This window comes from Oncorhynchus nerka, linkage group LG3 (assembly GCF_034236695.1).
Source record: "Oncorhynchus nerka isolate Pitt River linkage group LG3, Oner_Uvic_2.0, whole genome shotgun sequence".
NCBI classification, from domain to species: Eukaryota; Metazoa; Chordata; class Actinopteri; order Salmoniformes; family Salmonidae; genus Oncorhynchus; species Oncorhynchus nerka.
In genome coordinates this window covers 44,082,298-44,106,764 of record NC_088398.1, presented here as the reverse complement: position 1 = coordinate 44,106,764, position 24,467 = coordinate 44,082,298, and the positions used below count along the sequence as shown (strand labels likewise).

The 24,467-nt window shown below is 42.9% G+C and overlaps 2 protein-coding genes across 10 annotated transcripts in view; both read left to right on the top strand.

The window, feature by feature from the left end:
- Positions 1-13,542, top strand: part of LOC115108508 (RNA-binding motif, single-stranded-interacting protein 1-like) — a 51,734-nt gene extending 38,192 nt beyond the window's left edge. For 5 of the 9 annotated variants that reach the window (XM_029632917.2, XM_029632937.2, XM_029632978.2 and 2 more), the window contains 10 exons: positions 220-377; positions 1,191-1,270; positions 2,076-2,191; positions 2,509-2,558; positions 2,730-2,817; positions 3,265-3,315; positions 5,081-5,191; positions 5,485-5,562; positions 5,861-5,939; positions 10,959-13,542. In XM_029632917.2, the coding sequence (XP_029488777.1) occupies positions 220-377; positions 1,191-1,270; positions 2,076-2,191; positions 2,509-2,558; positions 2,730-2,817; positions 3,265-3,315; positions 5,081-5,191; positions 5,485-5,562; positions 5,861-5,932 (804 nt within the window). In that variant the 3' untranslated portion in view covers positions 5,933-5,939; positions 10,959-13,542. Of the gene's footprint in view, positions 1-219; positions 378-1,190; positions 1,271-2,075; positions 2,192-2,508; positions 2,559-2,729; positions 2,818-3,264; positions 3,316-5,080; positions 5,192-5,484; positions 5,563-5,860; positions 5,940-10,722 lie in introns of all 9 variants that reach the window. The other 4 variants (XM_029632957.2, XM_029632967.2, XM_029632927.2 and 1 more) reach the window with 3 other exon arrangements.
- Positions 13,543-19,808: 6,266 nt separating this feature from the next.
- Positions 19,809-24,205, top strand: LOC115108501 (CD302 antigen-like). Its single transcript, XM_029632905.2, has 6 exons — positions 19,809-19,966; positions 22,127-22,252; positions 22,682-22,792; positions 23,266-23,448; positions 23,722-23,745; positions 23,847-24,205. The coding sequence occupies exons 1-6, from the start codon at positions 19,876-19,878 to the stop codon at positions 24,062-24,064; spliced, it is 753 nt and encodes a 250-aa protein (XP_029488765.1). The 5' UTR covers positions 19,809-19,875; the 3' UTR covers positions 24,065-24,205.
- The last annotated feature ends 262 nt before the right edge of the window (positions 24,206-24,467 follow it).

Genomic DNA, 24,467 nt, shown 5'->3' with positions numbered 1-24,467 from the left:
CCCTGGTCAAGGGCTCTGGACAAATGTAGTGCACTATAGAGGGAATAGAGTGCATTTTGGGACACAGACAGAGAGTAGGAATTATTCAAGGGATATGACTGCCGTGCCTGAAACTGAAATTGATGCCAATAAAGAGGAGTTTAAGTGTGAGATTTTTTTCCAGGTGTGTCAAGGTTGTTGTTAACACCTCAATGCTTCCTGTCTTTTATCACCATGCAGCAACAAGAACAAGACCCAACCAACCTATATATCTCCAACCTGCCGCTGTCGATGGACGAGCAGGAGCTTGAGACCATGCTCAAGCCCTTTGGCCAGGTCATCTCTACCCGAATACTGAGGGACTCCAATGGAACCAGTAGAGGAGTGGGCTTTGCAAGGTCAGCCACTAGTAGTAGAATGAACTGGAGCCACAACCCAACATTCCTGAATGGCGTTTTTATTCACGTGACTGAAATTGATAGCCTACGTGCCGGTCCATTTGTGCTATCACGCCAACTCCTTGTCATTCACTGTCGTGCAAAACCAATGTTTGGCTTGGCAAGGATAGCGACAGAGTTTACAAGAGCACATACAGATCAGATTAAAAATGTATTCTCACGTAATCAAAATTCACAACTACATTGCTTGATTAGAGATAGTTATAGCCATTATAGCCATTGTAGCCCAGGAGTTATTGTATTTCCACTTTTCCCCAGAGAGGATGAGTGAACACACTGTGGTGAGCCGTGGATTTTAATGGACAACGAAGAGTTAATGTTTTGAAGTGCCAGTTGAAGATCAGTTTCATTATGACTGGGATGGTGTAATTATAGTGTTAACGTGGGCCTCCTCCTTTCACGCTCACATAACAGGGCACTTGACTGACTAACCTGAAAGGGAGGCCAGGCCCTTGATTCACAAAGCAGAAACACTATCTTTGCTTCATAGGAATGTCTGTCTGTCTATGAGAGGGTGTGTGGTCAAGTCCCTGCCTGCATGCATGTTACCAATGATCCAGAGCAGAGATATATTTACTACATTACATTTAGGTCTAGGACCTGCAACCAAGATTAAAAGCCCAGGATATTGACCCATTAAAAAAGCATTTATTGGGAAGGTCTGCATTTATATTCCGTTTTAAAAACATAAAGCAGTGTAGGATGCCACCATGAGATTCTGCAGTGTAACTTCTCGTCTCCTGCATATTTCAGGATGGAGTCGACAGAGAAATGTGACTCCGTTATCTCTCACTTCAACGGGAAGTTTATTAAGACACCACCTGGAGTTACTGGTAAGGGACTGATTTCTTAAGAACCAATACTTGTTCACCCTTTCAGCAGCTGCACTGGCTCTCAAGGGTTAGCTCTTTTATTAAACAGCTTCAAATTATAGTCAAAGGTGGATTGCCTATTGGTTCATTGGGATGTGAACCAATACAGTGAGTGGTCAAGCAGCGGATCTGTGGTCCCTTCAGGAGGCTGGGTCTGTGTCCAAAAATGGCATCATTTTCCTTATATAGTGCACTACTGTTGACCAGGGCCCTAGTGAATCAGGTGCCATGGACCCTCTACTAAGAGGCAGAGTGAAGAGCGGCCTTCTGTGGCTGGAGAGCTGCCTTATTTGCCAGTTTAAGCTATTTAATTGGATTAATCGACTGAAATAGTGTCCACTGGCCCTGCCGCCTTTTGGAAAGGACAGGGATTACAGGGCCCCAGCTGACAAATGAGATGTCTGTGTTTCTCAGCCGGGCTAAAAAACCACTCCCAGGCTCAGTCAGCTTCCATTAATGACTGTATAGTAACATTTACATTTGAGTCATTTAGCAGACGCTCTTATCCAGAGCGACTTACGGGAGCAATTGGGGTTAAGTGCCTTGCTTAAGGGCACATCAACAGTTTTTCCACCTAGTTTACTCAGGGATTCGAACCAGTGAATTTTTGGTTACTGGGCCAACGCTCTTAACCGCTGGGCTACCTGCCTCCCCAGTAAGCGATTCAGACAGCACCATGCATACTGTAGTAGTGTTTGTGTGATTGTGAAGCCCCTCTCTCTCCCTTTGTCTCTCTCTCTCTCTCCCTTTCTTTCTTTCTCTCCAGTGCCACCGGAGCCCTTACTGTGTAAGTTTGCTGACGGCGGGCAGAAAAAGAGGCAAAGCCAGTATACATTTTTGCAGAACAGCCGTGCGTGGGCTAGAGACGGCGATGCTAGACTGGTGAGTGCTGCTGCCCTTTCGTTTCAGCATGCATGCTAGATGGAGTGGGATTGCTGCACACGGCAGAGCACATCTATAGGAATGGCGTTTAGATGTGTAAAAATTAGTCCAGTTCCAGTTTTAATAAACCAACGTCAAGGTTAAATCGTATACCTAGAACTCTTTGACAGAGTTATGAGGTGTAAGTGCAGTAATCAGTCTCCACAGGTGTCAAGGGGAGATTTGTTTAAGGCTAATGTGACTGTGTGTGTGGGTTGCCTCAGGGTATGAGTTATCTGGTCTCCTTTTAGCTCTCTTGTTCTTTTCTATGTCCCCAGGCTGGAATGACCCTCACGTACGACACCACCACAGCGGCTATGCAAAACGGGTAAGAGCCACCGCAACAAATCCACTGTGTTCATATTGCCATTTAAAAAAAAATGTCAATTCAGCATTTTGTTGTTGTTGCCGTACACTGTGGGTAAGGAATCAATCCAATCAAAGTCTTATCATTTTGTGGCGTATAGGACTCTAGAAACGTTTGAATTTCCCTCTACAGATTTTATGCGTCTCCATACAGCATCGGAAACAGGATGATTGCTCAAACGTCCATGTCTCCATATCTCTCACCTATCTCCACGTACCAGGTTGGCATCTACCTCATTCAATTGATATGGATGGATGGGTTTGCATGGCTTTGAGTAGCATCACTATTCTACACAGCCATAATGCACACTTTCTGTAATTGACCAGGTCTATATGTATGTATTAACCTTTTATGACACTTACCTCAGAGGGCTCTCCTTAGAGGGCTGGGGCTGTGAGAGGTCACTATGGCCTTACTCCCTGGACTGTGTCCCACATGGCACCTTATCCCCTAGTGCACTAATTTTGACCAGGGCCTATAGAGATCTGGTCAAAAGTACTGCACAAGTAGTGCACTTTATAGGGAATAGAGTACCATTTGGGGTGTATTCTGTAGTGCTGAGCCAAACAGAGAGGCATGTGAGCTCCTGAAATAGCTCTCTCCCTGTGCCTGCCCTGTGCCCTGTGCTGTGCCAGTGTGTTTACAGAGTGTATGTGTGATGTTCCAGGTACAGAATCCCTCCTGGGTTACTCACCAGCCCTACATCATGCAGCACCCAGTAAGCCCAAATAAACAACCTTTCTTGACCCTCTCTTTCACGCCCCCTGCTTATTTTCTCATCAACTCCTGTCCTTGTTTTCTTCCCTCACCTTGGAATGTAAATGTTTCTCCTTTCTATGTTCTTCTCTTCTCTTGTTGGAATGTCTTGCTTTTCCTCTCCTTCTCTTCTCTCATTCCCTTCTCTCCTCTCTCTTCTGTTCTTTCTTACTCTGGGCAGGTGTAGATCAGCTGTTTGCAGGTGTTCCCTTTGCTCTATGTTTAGAAAAGAGGAGAACTAGGGAGGTGAAAAGCAGTGTTGTAAAGTACTTAAGTAAAAGTACTACTTAAGTCGTTTTTTGGGGTATCTGTACTTTACTTTACTATTTATATTTTTGACAACTTTTACTTTTACCTCACTACATTCCCAAAGAAAAGAATCTACTTTTAACTCCATACATTTTCCCTGACACCCAAAAGTACACGTTACATTTGGAATACTTAGCAGGACAGGAAAATTGTCTAATTGACAGACTTATCAAGAGAACATCCCAGGTCATCCCTAATGTCTCTGATCTGGCGGACTCACTAAGCACATGCTTCTTTTGTAAATGATGTCTGAGTGTTCTGTAAAAAAAATGTGCTGTCTGGTTTGCTTAATATTAAAAATTTGAAACGATTTATACTTTTACTTATGATACTTACTATTTTAGCTATTACATTTACTTTTGATACTTAAGTATATTTGAACCCAAATACTTTTAGACTTCTACTGAAGTAGAATTTTACTGGGTGACTTTCACTTTTACTTGAGTCATTTTCTGTTACGGTATCTTTACTTTTACTCAATGACAATCGGGTACTTTTCACCACTGGTGAAAAATGAAGATGGATGGTAGTGAGGACACACATACAGGATGTGACTGGGCACTCTGGGATTTACTGGCACTAAGGTGTTGAGAGAAATACTAGAACCAGGATGCCTGACTCTCTTGGTGATGCTCAACACTCACCACAGGACAAGTTGGAAGCGCTTCAAACATCTTGTGTTTGATGACTGATTCCATTTAGTAGGGAGATGAGTAATTGTTGTTCTGTGCCATATAGTCGTACCTGCTTTTACAAGGAAATAGGGGTTCCTAGTGGGTGTTTTTCTTACAAGTACTTCCATGTGCCCAAGATTGTCAGTGGCTGCTTCCCAAATGCACCCTCTTCCCTATGTAATGCCTATGCCTCTGGTCAAAAGTTGTGCACTGTATACAGAATGGAGTGCCATTTGGGATGCATCCAGTGACTTCTATAGTCAGTGTGGCCATAGGATATGAAGTCTGACACACTGAGCTCAGTTGATCTCTCTCTCTCGGTCTGAAACCTAAAAGAGGGCATGCCCTTGTGGAATGATACATGATTCAGGAAGGGAAGGGCTTAATCTAGGTATTATTCCAACGTTCTCCAGCTCCACCTATCTGCCCTGACTAGTTCCAGAGACTTAACAGGATGGCTGCGTCTCAAATGGCACCCTATTCCCTTTTCAGTGGACTACTTTTGACCAGGTTCCATAGGGCTCTGGTCAAAAGGAGTGCACTACATAGGAATTAGCGTGCCGGTCTGTCCTTCTTTCTCTCTTACACTGTCTCTCACTCCTCTGTTTCTGACATTTTGATCTTGCATGGTATCCGTGGATGTGTGTAGCGTTTATTTGTTATACGTACAAAGAAATATAGGATTCATGAATGTCTGTGTGCCTCTGCTACCGTGCTCTCATCCTCTCACACTCTCTATCCCAGGGAGCGGTGATATCGCCCTCTATGGACCATACTATGTCACTACAGCCTACATCCATGATGAGCCCTCTCACTCAGCAGATGAGTCATCTCTCCATGGGTAGCACAGGAACGGTGAGAGATCTGGGGTCACAGGGTCAAATACGTCTAAACTGTGTTCATGTGTTGTATAATTAGAGCGAAGGCCGTATGTATCAAACATCTCAGAGTAGGAGTGCTGATTTAGGATCAGTTTAGCCTTTTAGATCCTAATAAATAAGATAACATGGACCTGATTCTAGACCAGTGCTCCTACTCTGAGATGCTTACATACGGCCCCAGAAGTACATTTGATGTCGGAATCTGTATTGTATATAGTGCATTTTAGATGGATGTATACTAACACAGTTCTGTCCTTCCTTGTGCAGTACATGGCTGCAAACTCTATGCAAGGAGCCTATATTCCCCAGTACACACACATGCAGGCCACAAATGTTCCAGTGGAGGTTTGTGATTAACTTACTATTGATGAATCATATTTTATGCTGTCCTGTACCTTAGCTGTACCTATAGAGCCAGTTTCCCAGACACAGATTAGGTCTAGTTCTGGACTCAAAAGTTATTTCAGTGGAGAATCTCCATTAAGAATGATTTTTAGTCCAGGACTAGGTCTGTGAAACTGGCCCAGAAGATTTGAGCTATACTTACTACTTGGTTGTTTATAGATGCTAGATTAAAGAGGTAATTCACGTAGATAACACTTCATGTATTTATAGATGGTAAACTGCTTCATTTTCCTTCCAGGACAACAGTCAGCAACAACAGGTGGAGTCATCAAGTGATCATTCCCCTTACACCTACCAACAAACCAAGTAATACGGAGGTACAGTCAGTGTGGGATCTTTTCCTTATGTCATACATGCTGTGCATATCAAATGGCACGCTATTCCCTATATAGTACACGAGTACAGATAGGGCTCTGGTCAGACTTAGTGCACTACATATGGAATATGGTGCCATTTGGGACCAGGGTCTTCAGCCTAGCCTATATGGTTGTGGGTAAATGTTTTATATTATGAAGTGGCTTGTTTGGATCCTGGATGCTGATTGGTTGATAGCAGGGAGTTATTCACCACAATCCCCAGGTACTGCCTGTTAACAGTTCCATGTCAATTGTCAATGCGCGTCCACTGTGCCACAGCCCAGCCAGGCCGTTCATAAACATAATCTCCCCTGGCAAAAGGCATTAAGACCTTATGGTCCCATGTGACTCAGTTGGTAGAGCGTAGCGCCTGCAACGCCAGCGTTGTGTGTTTGATTCCCACGGGGAACCAGTACAAAAAATCTATGCACCCCTTACTGTAAATTGCTCTGGAAAAGAGTGTCTGCTAAATGACTAAAATGTAAATTTCCCCATGCGTGTAAGCCTAGCATTAGGTTTGTCTAAACTTTGCTGCCTGCCTCTCTGACATATGCAACAATGTTGCAATCTCCCCTGTGCCATATGAACATGTCCAAAAGAGACTGACGGCTTCTCTGAGCCAGGCGAATTCATTTATCAGGATCATTAGAGTGGATATATCCATAGAAATGGCAATAGAAACAAAGGTAAAACAAACAAATGCACAGAGTCTGCTGTCATTTCAGCTGCCGGGTGTGATTGTGAGTTAGTATTAGTTGGCTAGCTAGCAAAGCAGAAGTAGCTAGCCTATGTAGCTACATGCCAATGATTTGTTTGGCATAGCAGCCATTGCAAATAGAATGAATAAAATGAATGGCCTGCCTGTTTGGCTAGCAACTTCACAATCTCAAAACTAACAACTGGCTTTTCCTCAGACTATATCGTCTGGTGGAAGGATGAAAGAAAATGAATTTACTCATTAAAATAACATTTTTAATGAAAACATATTGTTAATCTCTTTTTAATGTTGGAAATCGTCATAGCCTATAAACTCCCCCCTAAGGGCTGTTTCCCCAGGCCCTTCTCTCCACATTGGGCCTAAGAACAACTCTTAGTCGGGAGTTATTCGCAACGATAATCCCCAGGTTCTCATGCCTTATTGATTAATGATCGGTTTTCAAAATCTGATTGACCAAACAGCAAGTTACAAGTGACCGAATCGGGGTTTGTGTGTGTTCAGACAGCTGTAAATTGCTGACATGGCTAGTTGTCATAGTAATGACGGTTGTGTGCGCAGTGGTGCAGGCTAATTAGAGGTGGTGCTCGTGCTTCCTATCACTCAAGAGGTTAGCAAGCTAACGTAACAACAATGCCTGCCATGGACGTTTCCCAGTTTCTTTGAATGTTTAAAATCATAGTGTAAGAACACTTTTAAAGCCTCATAGGATAAGATGATACAACTTTCAAAACGAGTACTTTTTGGCTAGCCACACCGGTCAACTAGCTAGCTAGCCACACCACTCAACTAGCTAGCTAGGTAGCTGTTTAGCTCGCTAGCATGTTCACTAATTTGTTTGTAAACAATTAACAAGCTAGTTCTCTACCACATGTTCTTGTCAAACTGTCAACAGAGTAGCTAGTGAGCAACACGATATGCCAAATAACAGTCTAAAAACCACTTGAGGGCAAGTACATCACATTTGACCGTTCAGACACAAGTCACAAGGCCAGGAATCAGATTTGTTTCTGATTTCAAATGACCTACCAAGGTTTGAAATGTGGCTTGAAATATGGGATTCTGTGTGCTTTTTGGCTGTTCAGACTGCAGGAAAAAGAACAGACTCGAATCGGATATGCAAACAAATAGGATTTAAGTCACTTCAAACTGCAAATGGGCTTTAGTACATTTACATTACATTTAAGTCATTTAGCAGACGCTCTTATCCAGAGCGACTTACAAATTGGTGCGTTCACCTTAAGACATCCAGTGGAACAGCCACTTTACAATAGTGCATCTAAATCTTTTAAGGGGGGTGAGAAGGATTACTTTATCCTATCCTAGGTATTCCTGAAAGAGGTGGGGTTTCAGGTGTCTCCGGAAGGTGGTGATTGACTCCGCTGTCCTGGCGTCGTGAGGGAGTTTGTTCCACCATTGGGGGGCCAGAGCAGCGAACAGTTTTGACTGGGCTGCGCGGGAACTGTACTTCCTCAGTGGTAGGGAGGCGAGCAGGCCAGAGGTGGATGAACGCAGTGCCCTTGTTTGGGTGTAGGGCCTGATCAGAGCCTGGAGGTACTGAGGTGCCGTTCCCCTCACAGCTCCGTAGGCAAGCACCATGGTCTTGTAGCGGATGCGAGCTTCAACTGGAAGCCAGTGGAGAGAGCGGAGGAGCGGGGTGACGTGAGAGAACTTGGGAAGGTTGAACACCAGACGGGCTGCGGCGTTCTGGATGAGTTGTAGGGGTTTAATGGCACAGGCAGGAGCCCAGCCAACAGCGAGTTGCAGTAATCCAGACGGGAGATGACAAGTGCCTGGATTAGGACCTGCGCTGCTTCCTGTGAGGCAGGGTCGTACTCTGCGGATGTTGTAGAGCATGAACCTACAAGAACGGGCCACCGCCTTGATGTTAGTTGAGAACGACAGGGTGTTGTCCAGGATCACGCCAAGGTTCTTAGCGCTCTGGGAGGAGGACACAATGGAGTTGTCAACCGTGATGGCGAGATCATGGAATGGGCAGTCCTTCCCGGGAGGAAGAGCAGCTCCGTCTTGCCGAGGTTCAGCTTGAGGTGGTGATCCGTCATCCACACTGATATGTCTGCCAGACATGCAGAGATGCGATTCGCCACCTGGTCATCAGAAGGGGAAAGGAGAAGATTAATTGTGTGTCGTCTGCATAGCAATGATAGGAGAGACCATGTGAGGTTATGACAGAGCCAAGTGACTTGGTGTATAGCGAGAATAGGAGAGGGCCTAGAACAGAGCCCTGGGGGACGCCAGTGGTGAGAGCGCGTGGTGAGGAGACAGATTCTCGCCACGCCACCTGGTAGGAGCGACCTGTCAGGTAGGACGCAATCCAAGCGTGGGCCGCGCCGGAGATGCCCAACTCGGAGAGGGTGGAGAGGAGGATCTGATGGTTCACAGTATCGAAGGCAGCCGATAGGTCTAGAAGGATGAGAGCAGAGGAGAGATAGTTAGCTTTAGCAGTGCGGAGGGCCTCCGTGATATAGAGAAGAGCAGTCTCAGTTGAATGACTAGTCTTGAAACCTGACTGATTTGGATCAAGAAGGTCATTCTGAGAGAGATAGCGGGAGAGCTGGCCAAGGACGGCACGTTCAAGAGTTTTGGAGAGAAAAGAAAGAAGGGATACTGGTCTGTAGTTGTTGACATCGGAGGGATCGAGTGTAGGTTTTTTCAGAAGGGGTGCAACTCTCGCTCTCTTGAAGACAGAAGGGACGTAGCCAGCGGTCAGGGATGAGTTGATGAGCGAGGTGAGGTAAGGGAGAAGGTCTCCGGAAATGGTCTGGAGAAGAGAGGAGGGAATAGGGTCAAGCGGGCAATGTTGTTGGGCGGCCGGCCGTCACAAGACGCGAGATTTCATCTGGAGAGAGAGGGGAGAAAGAGGTCAGAGCACAGGGTAGGGCAGTGTGAGCAGAACCAGCGGTGTCGTTTGACTTAGCAAACGAGGATCGGATGTTGTCGACCTTCTTTTCAAAATGGTTGACGAAGTCATCTGCAGAGAGGGAGGAGGGGGGGGGAGGGGGAGGCGGATTCAGGAGGGAGGAGAAGGTGGCAAAGAGCTTCCTAGGGTTAGAGGCAGATGCTTGGAATTTAGAGTGGTAGAAAGTGGCTTTAGCAGCAGAGACAGAAGAGGAAAATGTAGAGAGGAGGGAGTGAAAGGATGCCAGGTGCGCAGGGAGGCGAGTTTTCCTCCATTTCCGCTCGGCTGCCCGGAGCCCTGTTCTGTGAGCTCGCAATGAGTCGTCGAGCCACGGAGCAGGAGGGGAGGACCGAGCCGGCCTGGAGGATAGGGGACATAGAGAATCAAGGGATGCAGAAAGGGAGGAGAGGAGGGTTGAGGAGGCAGAATCAGGAGATAGGTTGGAGAAGGTTTGAGCAGAGGGAAGAGATGATAGGATGGAAGAGGAGAGAGTAGCGGGGGAGAGAGAGCGAAGATTGGGACGGCGCGAGTAGGGGCAGTGTGGGAAGTGTTGGATGAGAGCAAGAGGGAAAAGGATACAAGGTAGTGGTCGGAGACTTGGAGGGGAGTTGCAGTGAGGTTAGTGGAAGAACAGCATCTAGTAAAGATGAGGTCGAGCGTATTGCCTGCCTTGTGAGTAGAGGGGAAGGTGAGAGGGTGAGGTCAAAAGAGGAGAGGAGTGGAAAGAAGGAGGCAGAGAGGAATGAGTCAAAGGTAGACGTGGGGAGGTTAAAGTCGCCCAGAACTGTGAGAGGTGAGCCGTCCTCAGGAAAGGAGCTTATCAAGGCATCAAGCTCATTGATGAACTCTCCGAGGGAACCTGGAGGGCGATAAATGATAAGGGTGTTAAGCTTGAAAGGGCTGGTAACTGTGACAGCATGGAATTCAAAGGAGGCGATAGACAGATGGGTAAGGGGAGAAAGAGAGAATGACCACTTGGGAGAGATGAGGATCCCGGTGCCACCACCCCGCTGACCAGAAGCTCTCGGGGTGTGCGAGAACACGTGGGCGGACGAAGAGAGAGCAGTAGGAGTAGCAGTGTTATCTGTTGTGATCCATGTTTCCGTCAGTGCCAAGAAGTCGAGGGACTGGAGGGAGGCATAGGCTGAGATGAACTCTGCCTTGTTGGCCGCAGATCGGCAGTTCCAGAGGCTACCGGAGACCTGGAACTCCACGTGGGTCGTGCGCGCTGGGACCACCAGATTAGAGTGGCCGCGGCCACGCGGTGTGGAGCGTTTGTATGGTCTGTGCAGAGAGGAGAGAATCAGAGTGTACAATCATTTGACTGTCTTGGTTGTGTCCTCAGGTGTGGTAGGAGCCCAGAAGACAGAGTGGGATGACAGTTCAAACAATCATGGCTGCTTCTGGTGATGGATTGTGCGTTAAGGATTTATCCCCATTTTGTACAGAATTCTGCAATGATTTACTTTTGTTTGTGATAAGAAAAACATGTGAGACAATTTTGGTATGTCCCATGAGGTGCAAATAAGTGATTAATTTCATCAAAGGATTCAAATTCTCTAAAAAAATAAGAAAAAGTAGTTGTATTTTACTAAAGAAAGAATGTTTATTTTTTACCAAGAATTGTCACATGGATGCAAGAACCTATAGAGGATCATGTGACTTGTTGTTTATGGTGCATGATAGTAAAGATGTATTTTGTTAATATTTTTTTATAATTTTAATTGAGTTTTTCCTCTTATTTTGTACTGAAATAGAATTTTCTGAAGTTGTATTATTTATCTTGAAAATGATGTTTTGTGCTTGCTGTGTGAGTGTTGCTATGGTGACGTGTTAAATGTTTCTTATTGTAAAGTGATTTATCTTAGTGGTCTAGATTGATCTTTCCATCTAGACTACAGTAGCTGTATAGGCAACCTCCTAGGCTAGAAATGAGGAAGTCATGGTGAGAGCTATTGCCTTGTAAATCAGTGAAATAGGGCTTTTCCTTTGGATATAGCAAAATAAATCTGCTGTGTTTAAATGTTCTTGCTTTTCCCCTCTGAAAATGAATCTAAAGTAGAAGTTTTTGAGAAAAAATGTTTAGAGTGAAATTACCCTCTAAATCTGATGATGTTTTAATATAATGTAATGTTTGTATAATCACAGGGCCTTAAATGTCTCTGGTTGTTTGAATGTGCTAGAAATTCTGTTGAATTATCACATTTTGAATCTTGCCTTTTTTTGATTACTTGGTGTTGTAGATTAGCCTAAAATTAGCTTCTAGGGGTGGGGATGGAATAAGGGAGGGTGTGGTTGTGTCTTTTTGGGGGATTTTGTTGTTCTTTTTCACTTTCAGTTGAAATGCAAAGAGGCAAACTTCGATTTATCAAAGCCTTCCAGTGCAACTTACGGCAAACTTTTAATGGAGTTTTAGTTGGGGAAAAACTGAGATGAATATGTAGATATTATTGCACCCAGCTCTTTGATAGGAAACAAACAAGCTCGGCACTTTCAATTATGATTTACTTCACCAAAGAACTGTGAGCTAGTAAATTGAGGAAATAGTTTAATTTCTCTTTCTAACCAGGATGTAATTGACGTTTTGCCAGACTAGATTGCAGTTTGGAGAATGTGCCTTTTTTGTACATTTACATTCAGTTGTCATACGTTTTATGGGAAAATATGGACACAAACAAGCATGAAGGAAGATTTGGATCCAACAAGTGCCACACACTGATTTCGTCACTACAGAAAAATGGAAAATGCAACGTTATAAAATGAATTGAACCAGGAAAGAAGACAGTTTGAAACTATGAAATTTCAAAAAATACAATAATAATTTGTTTTAACATTGTGCAACAGAATGTTATTGCTAAAGTTTGATATTTTTTTTATCATAGTAGATTTGAACAGGCTTTATGATTAAGTTGTCTTCCAGAAGCCTGTGTTCTGGCCAATAGATGGTATGTTCTGGCCTGATGGTTGCACAGACCGACCAGTTATCTACCTCAGAGTTTACTTTCTCCTCTGTATTGAGCCGGGTTAGCAGGTCCAGCCCGCCCTTCCAGACCAAACGCCATGCTCAGGAGCTGGCAATATACACTTGTTTTCTTTCAGGTTGTTTTTAATACTTTTTGATTTTCTTCAAAATAATTGTTTTATTTTTTATGACGTATTATTATAATCATTCGGAGGAAAATTGTGCGTTGAGCGTGTTTTAGTTGTGTTCAGAAATTCAGTTTCATAGTTTCAAAAGTAGAACTGCTGCTTTCATCACAATTCCAGATTCCAGAGGCTAATAAAAGTGGTTGAAGATAAATAAAAGGTGGAAGTTGTGGTATTTTCTGGATCTGTGCTCCTGAGAACATCATTGTTGCTTTGTCAGAGTCCAGACAGACTTGCAGCAGCATTTCCTCTGAAGTCAGCTTAAGTTGAGTTACCAAAGTAAAGGGCCATTGTGACTATACTTGAGATTTCTGTGAAACGCCTGAGACTGATAACTAATACTGTTGAATTCTTGTGAGGGTTATGCTGCTAGTAATGTCTGAACCAAGTGCCAAACTGCGTCTGGGTCAAGAGTTGGAAGGGTGCATAAAGAAGGAAAAGCTCATTTAATTAACCATCATGTTAAACAGTCATTCAGTTATATTGAAAAGTAGTAATTTATGAAGAGAGAAGTTTTTGTACAGATTGTTTGAAGAAACAAAAGATTTTCATAGAGATATCTATATGAGAGTAAATACTATAATATTTTTTTTTTTTTTTTTTTACATGTGCCACACATTTGCCAGTGGTAACTTGTATGTCCAGCTTATGAAAACTTTCCTCTATATTTTTGTTTTGTAGAGTTTGTTAAAGCCAAAAATATTTTTTTCAGTACATTGTTACTTAAGCGTTATTTCTGTTCATTTCTTCCAATTTAAAAAAAATAAAAACTTCCATTGGAATTGTTCTGTGTTTTGACTTTCTGGTTGGTGTAAGAGAGGAGAGGTGGTATTATATTGATCTCTGACTGTTGTATTTCCCTGGATTCTTCCCCATAGTAAACATACACCCTCAGAGCTGAGACAATTGCTTATGAAGAGCTTGTTCATTTCCTAGCAACATGACAAAAAATATATAATTATAAATTACCATCCTTTATGTTATAGGATCTCTATGCCTAAAACAGTCCAGGCTGAATTCCCCGAAGTAATTGTCTTTGGATGTAAAATATTGTTTCACTGTCTTTGCCTCCCTCTTTCTTGCTGATCAACACCCCACCCCATCAGTCCACTGTGGAGTCTGTATTGGAGGTACTTCATTTGACCAATGGGAGCTGCTCCTGCTCTATACAAACATACATTTTGAGAGTTACATTTATCAGTAACAATTGGAAGACAAATTAAAGGATATATTGAAAACATATGACTTTGAAGATTTAAATAAACAGTTTTATTAGCTTATTTTCTTTTATTTCCTTACAGTGAAATGTGTCAAGACCAGAAACATTTGAAGCATATCAGAAAACTAGCATATCTTTGAAAAGTGAATTATATATTAACCTTTTATTTTTGTCTCTTTTTGTAAATGATACCCTTGACCTCTGTTTCCACAGAAAAGGTGCTGAAGGAAAACAATTTCAGCAGTTCCCGCTGACACAGCCTTTGCAGTGTTTTTCTTGTGGATCTTCCTCACAAAGCCAAAAGCTTTCAGGAAATGATTGGAGCGACAGTACAACATGGCCTGTCTCCTTAACAGCGACTGGCTCACCAAGGCCAGGGAGTGAGATTAATCCTACAGTAGCAATTTCCTCAGAGCACATGAGAATTCTAGTCATTGGTCTCAACACACTGACACTCTGACCTTCCCTCACATAGAGTTGAGATTGACACTGCTCTCTCTTACAATGAAGATATGTGACACATTTCCTCTCGCGACAGAGGGGAAACTTATCTATGAGGTCCATTACCTTTGCAAATGACAGGCTCAAGAAAAGGAAATTGGATAAATGGGGTAGAATCATACCGTGTCAATCCAACCCGATTCATATAACTCTGGCAATGCAATTTATCATGAAACTTTTGTCTGTTTTATTTCTCATCTTGTGCACTGTTTTGTAAACCGCTATGGAGGGAATCTAATCAATATACCAGGACTCACTGCTCTAGTCTGTCATTAGAATGCCTGAACAGACCTTACTGTTGAAGAGACCTTCTGTTGAGTTGGACATACAGTGTGTTTGGCACTAGCACATTCACAGCCCTGAGGGTGAGGGCAGTGTAGAGATTATCATCAACACCATCTCCCGGTCACGGTGTTAACATGCATGTCCCTGTCTCCACCAGGGTGAGTGGTGACAGGAGGGAGGCTAGAGGGACTGGCCCTTGGAGGGGGCTGTGGCCAGGCCTGGATGGGAGGTGGATGGGAGGGAGGATAGAAATACGGGAGCTTGGAGAGGACCATAGTGGCCAGGCCCTGGACTGGCAGATGGGTCTTCCTGGTCTCCTGCAGGGTGTGGTGCCACCCGACGGGAAGCCATGAGCAGCAGACCGACAAGGGGCCAGATCCATGCTGCAGCTGTCTGTGGCTTGCAGCCAGCTGCATCTACTGTACAAGCCGGGCACGCCTTCTGCCTCCACCATAACTATATCATACTACCCGTTCTGCCCTTTCGTCTGGCTGCAGGTAATATCAGCACAGCAGCTCTCCAAGAGGAGCCATCTCAACAAAGGTATAATGATTTTACCGTCTACGAAAAATCATGTCTTCTGTTCCACCAAAGTATGTGGCGTTTACACAGGGAGAGGACAAAGAGCTCTTGATCTTTTCTGGTCTTTTCTGAAACATCAACCTCCGGCATCTCAGTGGAGTGAACTAACAGTTGTATCTTTCTATCTGACCATTATGTTTGATCTGTTACATTTAACATTCCGATGACGTTGAATGGCTGGGTGTATTGCTCTTCTGCTCTGTCTTCACTCACAGAGGTTCAATCTAAAACATTTGCTCGGTATCAGGTCCTGGAGGGCTCCTGAAGATAATAACTGTAGATCCGTATTTACTGTAGGGGAGAGTGTGGTAAGTTGAACCGCCCTTGTTTCTAGGAAACCATACACAAAAATTAATGAATTAATAATTTGACCAATTATTTAGGAAGAGGCCATCATTTAATGGAATGTGTGAAGGAAGAAACCACATGGAAAAAGGGGTAAGCAGGGCCTCCCGGGTGGCGCAGTGGTTAAGGGCGCTGTACTGCAGCGCCAGCTGTGCCATCAGAGTCCCTGGGTTCGGGCCCAGGCTCTGTCGTAACCGGCCGCGACCGGGAGGTCCGTGGGGCAACGCACAATTGGCCTAGCGTCGCCCGGGTTAGGGAGGGCTTGGTCGGTAGGGGTGTCCTTGTCTCATTGCGCACCAGCGACTCCTGTGGCGGGCTGGGCGCAGTGTGCGCTAGCCAAGGTGGCCAGGTGCACGGTGTTTCCTCCGGCGCATTGGTGCGGCTGGCTTCCGGGTTGGATGCGCACTGTGTTATGAAGCAGTGCGGCATGGTTGGGTTGTGTATCGGAGGACGCATGACTTTCAACCTTCGTCTCTCCCGAGCCCGTACGGGAGTTGTAGCGATGAGACAAGATAGTAGCTACTACAACAATTGGATACCATGAAATTGGGGAGAAAAAGGGGTAAATATTTGATATTCTTCAAAGTAGCCACCCTTTGCCTTGATGACAGCTTTGCACACTCTTGGCATTTTCTCAACCAGCTTCATGAGGTAGTCCTGGAATGCATTTCAATTAACAGGTGTGCCTTGTTAAAGGTTAATTTGTGGAATGTCTTTCCTTCTTAATGCGTTTCAGCCAATCAATTGTGTTGTGACAAGGTCGTGGTGGTATACAGAAGATAGCCTTGGTACTTGGTAAAAGATCAAGTCCATATTTTGACAAGAAATATGCCGCTCGGTCATTGCTCATCCATATATTTATATGTACATATTCTTATTCCATCGCTTTACTTAGATGTGTGTGTATTAGGTAGTTGTGGAATTTTTAGATTACTTGTTAGATATTGCTGCACTCTCAGAACTAGAAGCACAAGAATTTCGCTACACTCGCAATAACATCTACTAACCATGTGTATGGGACCAATACAATTTGATATGATGATTTGATTTGAGAACAGCTCAAATAAGCAAAAATAAATGAAAGTCCATCATTACTTTAAGACATGAAGGTCAGTCAATACAGAACATTTCAAGAACTTTAGAAGTTTCTTCAAGGGCAGTCGCAAAAACCATTAAGCGTTATGATGAAACCGGCTCTCATGAGGGCTGAACAGGAAAGGAAGACCCAGAGTTACCTCTGCCGCAGAGGATAAGTTCATTAAAGTTAACTGCACCAGATTGCAGCCCAAATAAAGGCTTCACAGAGTTCAACTAACATACACATCTCAACATCAACTGTTCAGAGGAGACTGAGTGAATCAGGCCTTCATGGTCGAATTGCTGAAAAGAAACCACTACTGAAGGACGCCAATAATAATAAGAGACTTGCTTGAGCCAAGAAACATGAGCAATGGACATTAGACAGGTGGAAGTCTGTCCTTTGGTCTGATGAGTCCAAATTTGAGATTTTTGGTTCCAACCGCCTTGTCTTTGTGAGACGCAGAGTAGGTGAACGGATGATCTCAGCATGTGTGATTCCCACAGTGAAGCATGGAGGAGGAGGTGTGATGGTGTGGGGGTGCTTTGCTGGTGACACTGTCAGTGATTTACTTAGAATTCAAGGCAGACTTAACCAGCATGGCTACCACCTGGTTTGTGCTTAGTGGGACTATCATTTGTTTTTCAACAGGACAATGACCCAACAAACCTCCAGGCGGTGTAAGGGCTATTTGACCAAGAAGGAGAGTGATGGAGTGCTGCATCAGATGACCTTGCAGAGTGGACTGCAGAGTGAAGAAAAAGCTGCCAAAAAGTGCTCAGCATATGTGGGAACTCCTCGTGAATCTGGTTCAGAGAATGCCAAGAGTTTGCAAAGCTGTCATCAAGCCAAATTATTTTTAAATGTTTTTTTTATATAACCTTTATTTAACTAGGCGAGTCAGTTAAGAACAAATTCTTATTTACAATGATGGCCCACCCAGTGTTGCTACTTTGAAGAATCTCAAACTTAAAACATATTTTGATTTGTTTAACACTTTTTTGGTTACTGCATGATTCCATATTTGTTATTTCATAGATTTGATGTCTTCACTATTATTCTACAATGTAGAAAATTGCAAAACTAAAGAAAAACCCTTGATTGTGTGTGTGTGTGTGTGTGTGTGTGTGTGTGTATTCTTTTGTAAATATATTATGTTAATAGTTCAATAGTTCACTGCCATCATCTCACCAGAATATTGTCTATCAATTCATTCATATGGTTACAGTATATGAAGGCTGAAGACTAAAAACAGCCTATACTATATCTAGAACTATAAATAATGTATTTTCTTCGCAAATAGACGCAGGCAAGACGCAAGCAAACTTGGTCCTAGATATATGTTGTTGTTAAAACCAATATATCTCTCCTCACCGATATCAATGAATGAATGGAGGGTTATTGAATTGTGCATGTGATTAGATTGTATTTGAATTATGTAAATAGCCTAATGATAATGACGATGACGGAGTGAGCCTAGTAATAGATTGACTGCAGTCCCTTTAATCATAGGCTATTGTTACTTTGTGTCTCTAAAATCACAATGTTTCCATTTCTATAGCCATGTGACAGTCTATTGGGATAAGTTGAGCCTATGGTTGAGCCAATAGCAAGTTGAACAAATGTAAGTGTTTTCTTCCCTGGCATAACGCAAGGCATTATCTCTGGGATATGAGGTACCAACAGGGCCTGGGCTATGTTAAAAGTGTTTTTTTTAAGTACAAAGTGTTAGGTGTTAAACCTTTGTTAAAAGGTGCTTAAAATCATTAAAGACAAAAAAACTGTGTGATTGTGTTGAATTGTGTTTGGGAAATAACGATGGTGGTGGTAATATTACATTGAGTATAGAAATGTGTAGGTGGCTTAACTTACCCTGTCTTGAGGCACAATTTACCCCGTAAGTCATGCCAAGATACAACTTTTTTGGAATTGTAATGCTTACATTAATTCTGATTCTTTCTAGGGATACACAACATCCTGAAATATCTTTGTTAGAAAAAATTATATATTTCCCTTGACAGACTGATGCTGAATAAAGATATTCTCAATTTACCCCATTCTCCCCTACATATTAAGTACGTGTGAGATATCAATCACAGTCTTGTCCATAGCTAATGTGTGGTGATTTATATTAAATATCTTCCAAGTCCCAACTATGCAGATTGGATGTTATTAAACCCCCAAAGAATTTCTGGCATCGCCGAAGAACTTTTGGAGTGGACATGCAGTAGACATTGCGTCTATGCTCCCTGTTGATTTGGTCTTGTTTATTAATGCAGTGTCTCTAATCTTCTTTTGTCTAGAACTGGCTTTCACGTATCCCACTGAGCACTCTGCCATTCCAGCTCTCACCAACGGTCTTCTCACTTCTTCAAGTCTCGCATCTTGTTTCTTGTTTTTTTTTAGCCATATCCTGGTCAACTCAGCAGAATCACGGGGAGTTTTGCATTAATTAATGAGACAATAATGTTATTCATCATTTGAGTCATGGTAGGCCTACAAGTAAGGATCGGGCTATACCAACCTACAACTTAATGGAATTTATTGTGCTTCATATTTACATCCAATTGCTCACTAATTTCAGTTGAATTAATGTATAAAATATGTTCCTGTGTGACTGTATACTTTTCAAAACATAATGAGGCACTCTAGGCAGAATGTGATACCACTGGGTTGCAATCACTGAAATCTAGACATTTATGCAGTTATGGCACCATCTAGAGGCTTTATGGGTTATTCTCCAAACCAATATCCTCATGGGGCCCATACTCCTGTGACAAAACAAAACATAACAAAATCTCCTTCTCCACAATCCATAATAAAGCAATTGAAAATGAAATCGAATGTAATTAACGTAATGCTATTCTTCAACTTGACTAATAATGTCAACAGTATGCAGCTATGCAATATCATGCAATTCACAAATTAGTTTCAGCGTGATCATTTGTTTCCACACGCTTCAACCACTCTTGAGTCGAACTTTGTCTACTTTTTGAGGGAGCATGATAATTCGGGCACTCCTAGAGGTGGGGTTACATTTCAATGTGAGATGCTGACGTATGAAGCTCTGAAAAACTTCGGAGCCATGAGTTGGAGTTCGCGGACATGGAGTCAATGAAGAAATGGCACCTTCGCCCCTTATCCTTATGCAATCTCCTTTTCGTTGTTGTTTATTGGCAATCTACTTTAGCTGGTGGTAAGTTGAGATAATTAACTATTGTTTAATGTTATTATATTAAGTGGATGGGAAATGCTCACTTCGTGTTGTTCGAGAAAGTTGAAGTATTTGTTGTGCTTTCAGTTTAAACGTGTAACGGGGTAACATTTCGACAAAAGTTCACTGAACGACATTGTAACATTGCTGACGATTTTCTTGTCGGCATGTGTTTTTTCATTCGGTTACATGCCACATATTCTAGTATTTATTAGAAACGAATAAAGCTGCCCTCATAATTTGGCTTGTAACAATGTACGTTATAATTCAGACATCGAGGTATACTGTTGAAGCAAACAATATGTGTCCACATCATTTCCAAAGGTAGCAAGGCAGTGTAGCCTAGTCTTCAAATCGTCTTCTGTAAAATGTGCATAATGTCAAAGGGGGCCCACCTACAAAATGTAAACAAACAATTTACTCCATGACCTTTTCGCTGACATGGCATTTATATCTGACAAGATAATGCAATTGCACTAATCTCACGAAGGTATATATACATTAAATTTAAAGGGTATATTTAATTATTTGAAATTACTGCACAACATCCAGACGGTCGCTTTAAAAGTACTTGCTTTAAAAAAAAGTACGTGATTCCTCAAGAAACACAGACAAAAAAAGAGTGGGATCACTGCTAGTTTTAAGGTTATGGCCCATTTGATCCCATCCTCGTCGAATACTTTGGGCTCCCGAGTGATGCAGAGGTCTAAGGCACTGCATCTCAGTGCTAGATGTGTCACTACAGACACCCTGGTTCGAATCCAGGCTGTATCACAACGGCCGTAATTGGTAGTCCCACAAGGCGGTGCACAATTGGCTCAGCGTTGTTCGGGTTTGGCCGGTGTAGGCCGTGATTGTAAATGCGAATTTGTTCTTAACTGACTTGCCTAGTTTAAATAAAGGTTATATTTAAATAAAATAAAAACATATAAATTGGAATGGTAGGCAATGTAACCAATCCCAGCCCTCCTTTTACTTGCATCATTGCGCATCCTGTGCAATGACAGAGGTGACCATTTAAAAAAATATATATATATTTTCACATTCACTCTGTTGGTAATGCATACAAATTGGATCATACCTGTAACTCTAAAAGCAGCAGAGATCCCACTTGCAAGTAGAGTATATTACGTTCTTTAAAAAAATAGAAAAATTAGCCAAATCAAAACTATTTTATTTTCAATATTCATGTTTATATTTTGGAATATTCATAAATTAAATGTAAAAAAAAAAGTTTTCGAAATCAAAATACTACTCCTATTAGAGCAAGCGGTAAAGCTTAATCTGACACTTTGTAGCACCTATAGATGAAACACTATGGAGTCTTAAATGTCATAAATAGACCAGCTTCGATAAAGTATTTCTCAATTATGCTTTTAGATACAAATGTCAACAATCCTTCCTCCAAATGACTATTCGATGGATAAATATTGTGTCTGGGTTTTGTGAAGAATCACTCCAAACATCCTTGTTTGCCGGTGTTACAGCTTCACGTTGCTTGCTTAGCGAGTACCACCCTGGCTCGAACTCGGGACCCCTGCTTTGCTAACACAGGTGACCGCCCTCCGCTGATTCACAAATTTCCAACGGTTTGAGCCACCCAAAAGGTACCAATTGGATGGCTCCATCGGTGACATTTCAAGCTAGCTGTGGAGTGGGCTTACGGTACGCTCTTAACTCCGTTACACTCACCCTCTTTAAACTCGCTACACAGCGAACCCAGCTGTTGAGCTGAGCCCATTTGCGCATCAGGATCACGGCATCACTGTTATGCATGTCATGTTGCTTGCTTAGCAGCTCAACATGGATGTCATGTCGCTTGATTCAGCTCATACCTGGCTTGAACTTGGGAACTCTGCTTTATTAACATGCATAACAAACCTTGACAACTTTCCAACGGTTTGAGCCACCCAAAAGGTGGCCAATTGGATGGCTCCATCCGCGACATTTCAATCTAGCTGTGGAGTGGGCTTACGGTACGTTCTTACACCAACCACATCCCAACTGATAACACTGGTGGCTCTTGTTTGACTTGTTTTCGGTGAGCTGTTGGAAATTTAGGTTAGGACCAGGGACACCTTACTTTTGTTTGAAAATGAGGATTGAGACTAGTGGTTGTCTAATGATTCATTCTCCCCACAGACTGTCCTGCAGATGGGCGCACCTGGGTGCCTTTTGGACAAAGATGCTACCACTTTGTCCATGGAGAAGAAGACATGGCTAAAAGTTATACGATTGCAGCTGCGAAGTCTCTCTGCTCAGGACATGGTATTTACAAGTCATCAATATGTTGCAACTTTTTTTAATCATTGTAGGCCCAGGTATCAATTTCCAAAGACAAAAGAAATTATACAAAAAACTGTCGGGGTCTCAACTATTCAAAGTTAGAGTAGTATAATACACAAGGTGCAATTTCGAAATTAGCTTGTGCATAAGCAGTTTTCGTCTTGTAAATTTTCACTTAGTGCCCCCCCAAGAAGGCTAAGGCCAGCTCTGACTGCATGTATGGATGTAGGTATGCAAACCTGTGAATCACTGTGGCCCCCATGATGAGTTCAGCAAATCACTGTGGCCCCCATCCCCTCAAATTTGCCCATTCCTGGTTTAGCTAATAGGCTTTGATTTAATTTAACCATTTCAAACTACTCTCAATGTTTGTTTTTCAATTGCAACAGATTGTCTTGTGTTGTCTCTTAGAATTGGTGAGTGTCCAAAGTGCAGAGGAGAATGATTTCATCATCAAGTACAGTCCGCAGGTGTGGAAAGGCAACATCCATGTGTGGTTGGGCATGTATTATGACAGTGACGGTAAGTAAGAACTGATATTTATTCTGAAATCATGGCACCTCTGTATTATGAAGGCTACTTTGCCCTATTATGTGATTGTACCGAATAATGTGGTTACGTCACCGGCTGGCATAATCCATATTATACAATGGGTGGGTCTAATCCTGAATGCTGATTGGTTAAAAGCACATTCCAGCCGGTGTCTATTCCACAAGTTACCACAGGCATTTTAATGTCATAGATTTAACCGATATACTCTGTTCCATTTGACCGCGCAATCCGCTGTCTCATCAGCCCAGTAAGGGAAGTTATGAACTTGTATTCCACTGGTATTCTTCGAACAGGGTTATTTTGACTGCATAACTTTATTTCTTTCAGACAAGGTTTGTTTGGCTTATGAAGGAAAGACAAGTCAAATTAACAGAGGGAGAGAGAATAAGTGAAGTAATTGCTATTTTTCAAATTTTGATGTCTTGTTTTTTCTGTTTGATAAGATGAGGACTTTAAGTGGCAAGATGAGACGGGCCTGAGCTTTAAGAACTGGGGGAACAGCTCCAGCTCGCCTGACTTGATTCCCATGGACACCTGTGTGGCAATGCACAGCACCACAGGGGAGTGGGAGAAAGTCAGCTGTGTTGAAAACCTAGAGAATGGAGTGGTCTGTGAGACTGCTGAAAGTAAGGCCCTATTTTTGTATTTTTTTTTAGCAGCATTTGTCTTTCTACTCGGGACACCCCATAACGAACATCGTCTGTGCGCAGCAGGCGGCCTTCAAATAACCTCCAAACACAGAAAAATTTAATTTCCCGCCGACATAGACCAGTGGACGGACATAGGCCCACTGTAGCAGCCATGTGTTGTTTTGACAATTTGATCAACAAGCGTATACAGATGTTATTTTCATTCATATTAGTTATGTTTCACTAATATATTGTTCATTTATTTTTCAGAAGCAGAGAAAAACGGCAAACCCGGTAAGTGAAGCAAAGCCATTTCCCCTTTATTTTGTTCTTAAATAGCCATACAGTAAGATCAATGGTAACCTCTCTCCCTGCATTGTTTATGTCCTGCTCAGCTACTAGTCCACTGCTCTCAGCTCTGGTCATTCTGAGTGTGGTCGCCATCATGGGGATCTCGGCAGTCTTTTGGTTCCTGCACCAGAAGCACCAATTCGGTGCCGTCCTCGCATCGTTCGAGTACCACCCCCCGTTCAGGGCTCCCACCTCTGACGAGGCCTGCCTAGTGGAGACCGAGGAGACAGAGGAGCTAGATGAGGCTGATGACATGGCTTAATGGAGATCCTGCTCTAAGATTCTGCTGTGTGGAGTCACTGTTGGAGGAGAGGCCTAGAGAGAAAAAGGTGACCCTCTTAATTAAGACTGGTTCCGAAGAGATGCGTTGACAGGTAAAATTACATCCTGCTATGGAATGACATGGCGTAGCAACACTTTTACCACCAACTAGTGCCACGGTATGTCCCGTCCTTTGCACTTTTGCCTGTCTGAATGGGCTCCCATGTGGGTATTGGGTCAGTCTGCTCTTTTTCTTCTTTGTTGTGCTAGCCAAACAGGATACGAACAAAAATATATTGTCAAATGACATTTAGCCTACGCACCGAATGCGTTGCATGCCGTTAATTCGATACTCCTTTTTGAATTGTGAGAATCACGTGTTTCAATCGTCAAAGAAGTTGGGT

What these genes read in the sequence shown, in the direction of transcription:
- LOC115108501 (XM_029632905.2), top strand. Translation starts at nt 19,876, where the DNA reads ATGGAGTCAATGAAGAAATGGCACCTTCGCCCCTTATCCTTATGCAAT. An exon ending in CATGTATTATGACAGTGACG is followed by an intron (nt 22,793 to 23,265) that starts GTAAGTAAGAAC and finishes CTGTTTGATAAG; the next exon opens with ATGAGGACTTTAAGTGGCAA. An exon ending in AGAGAAAAACGGCAAACCCG is followed by an intron (nt 23,746 to 23,846) that starts GTAAGTGAAGCA and finishes TGTCCTGCTCAG; the next exon opens with CTACTAGTCCACTGCTCTCA.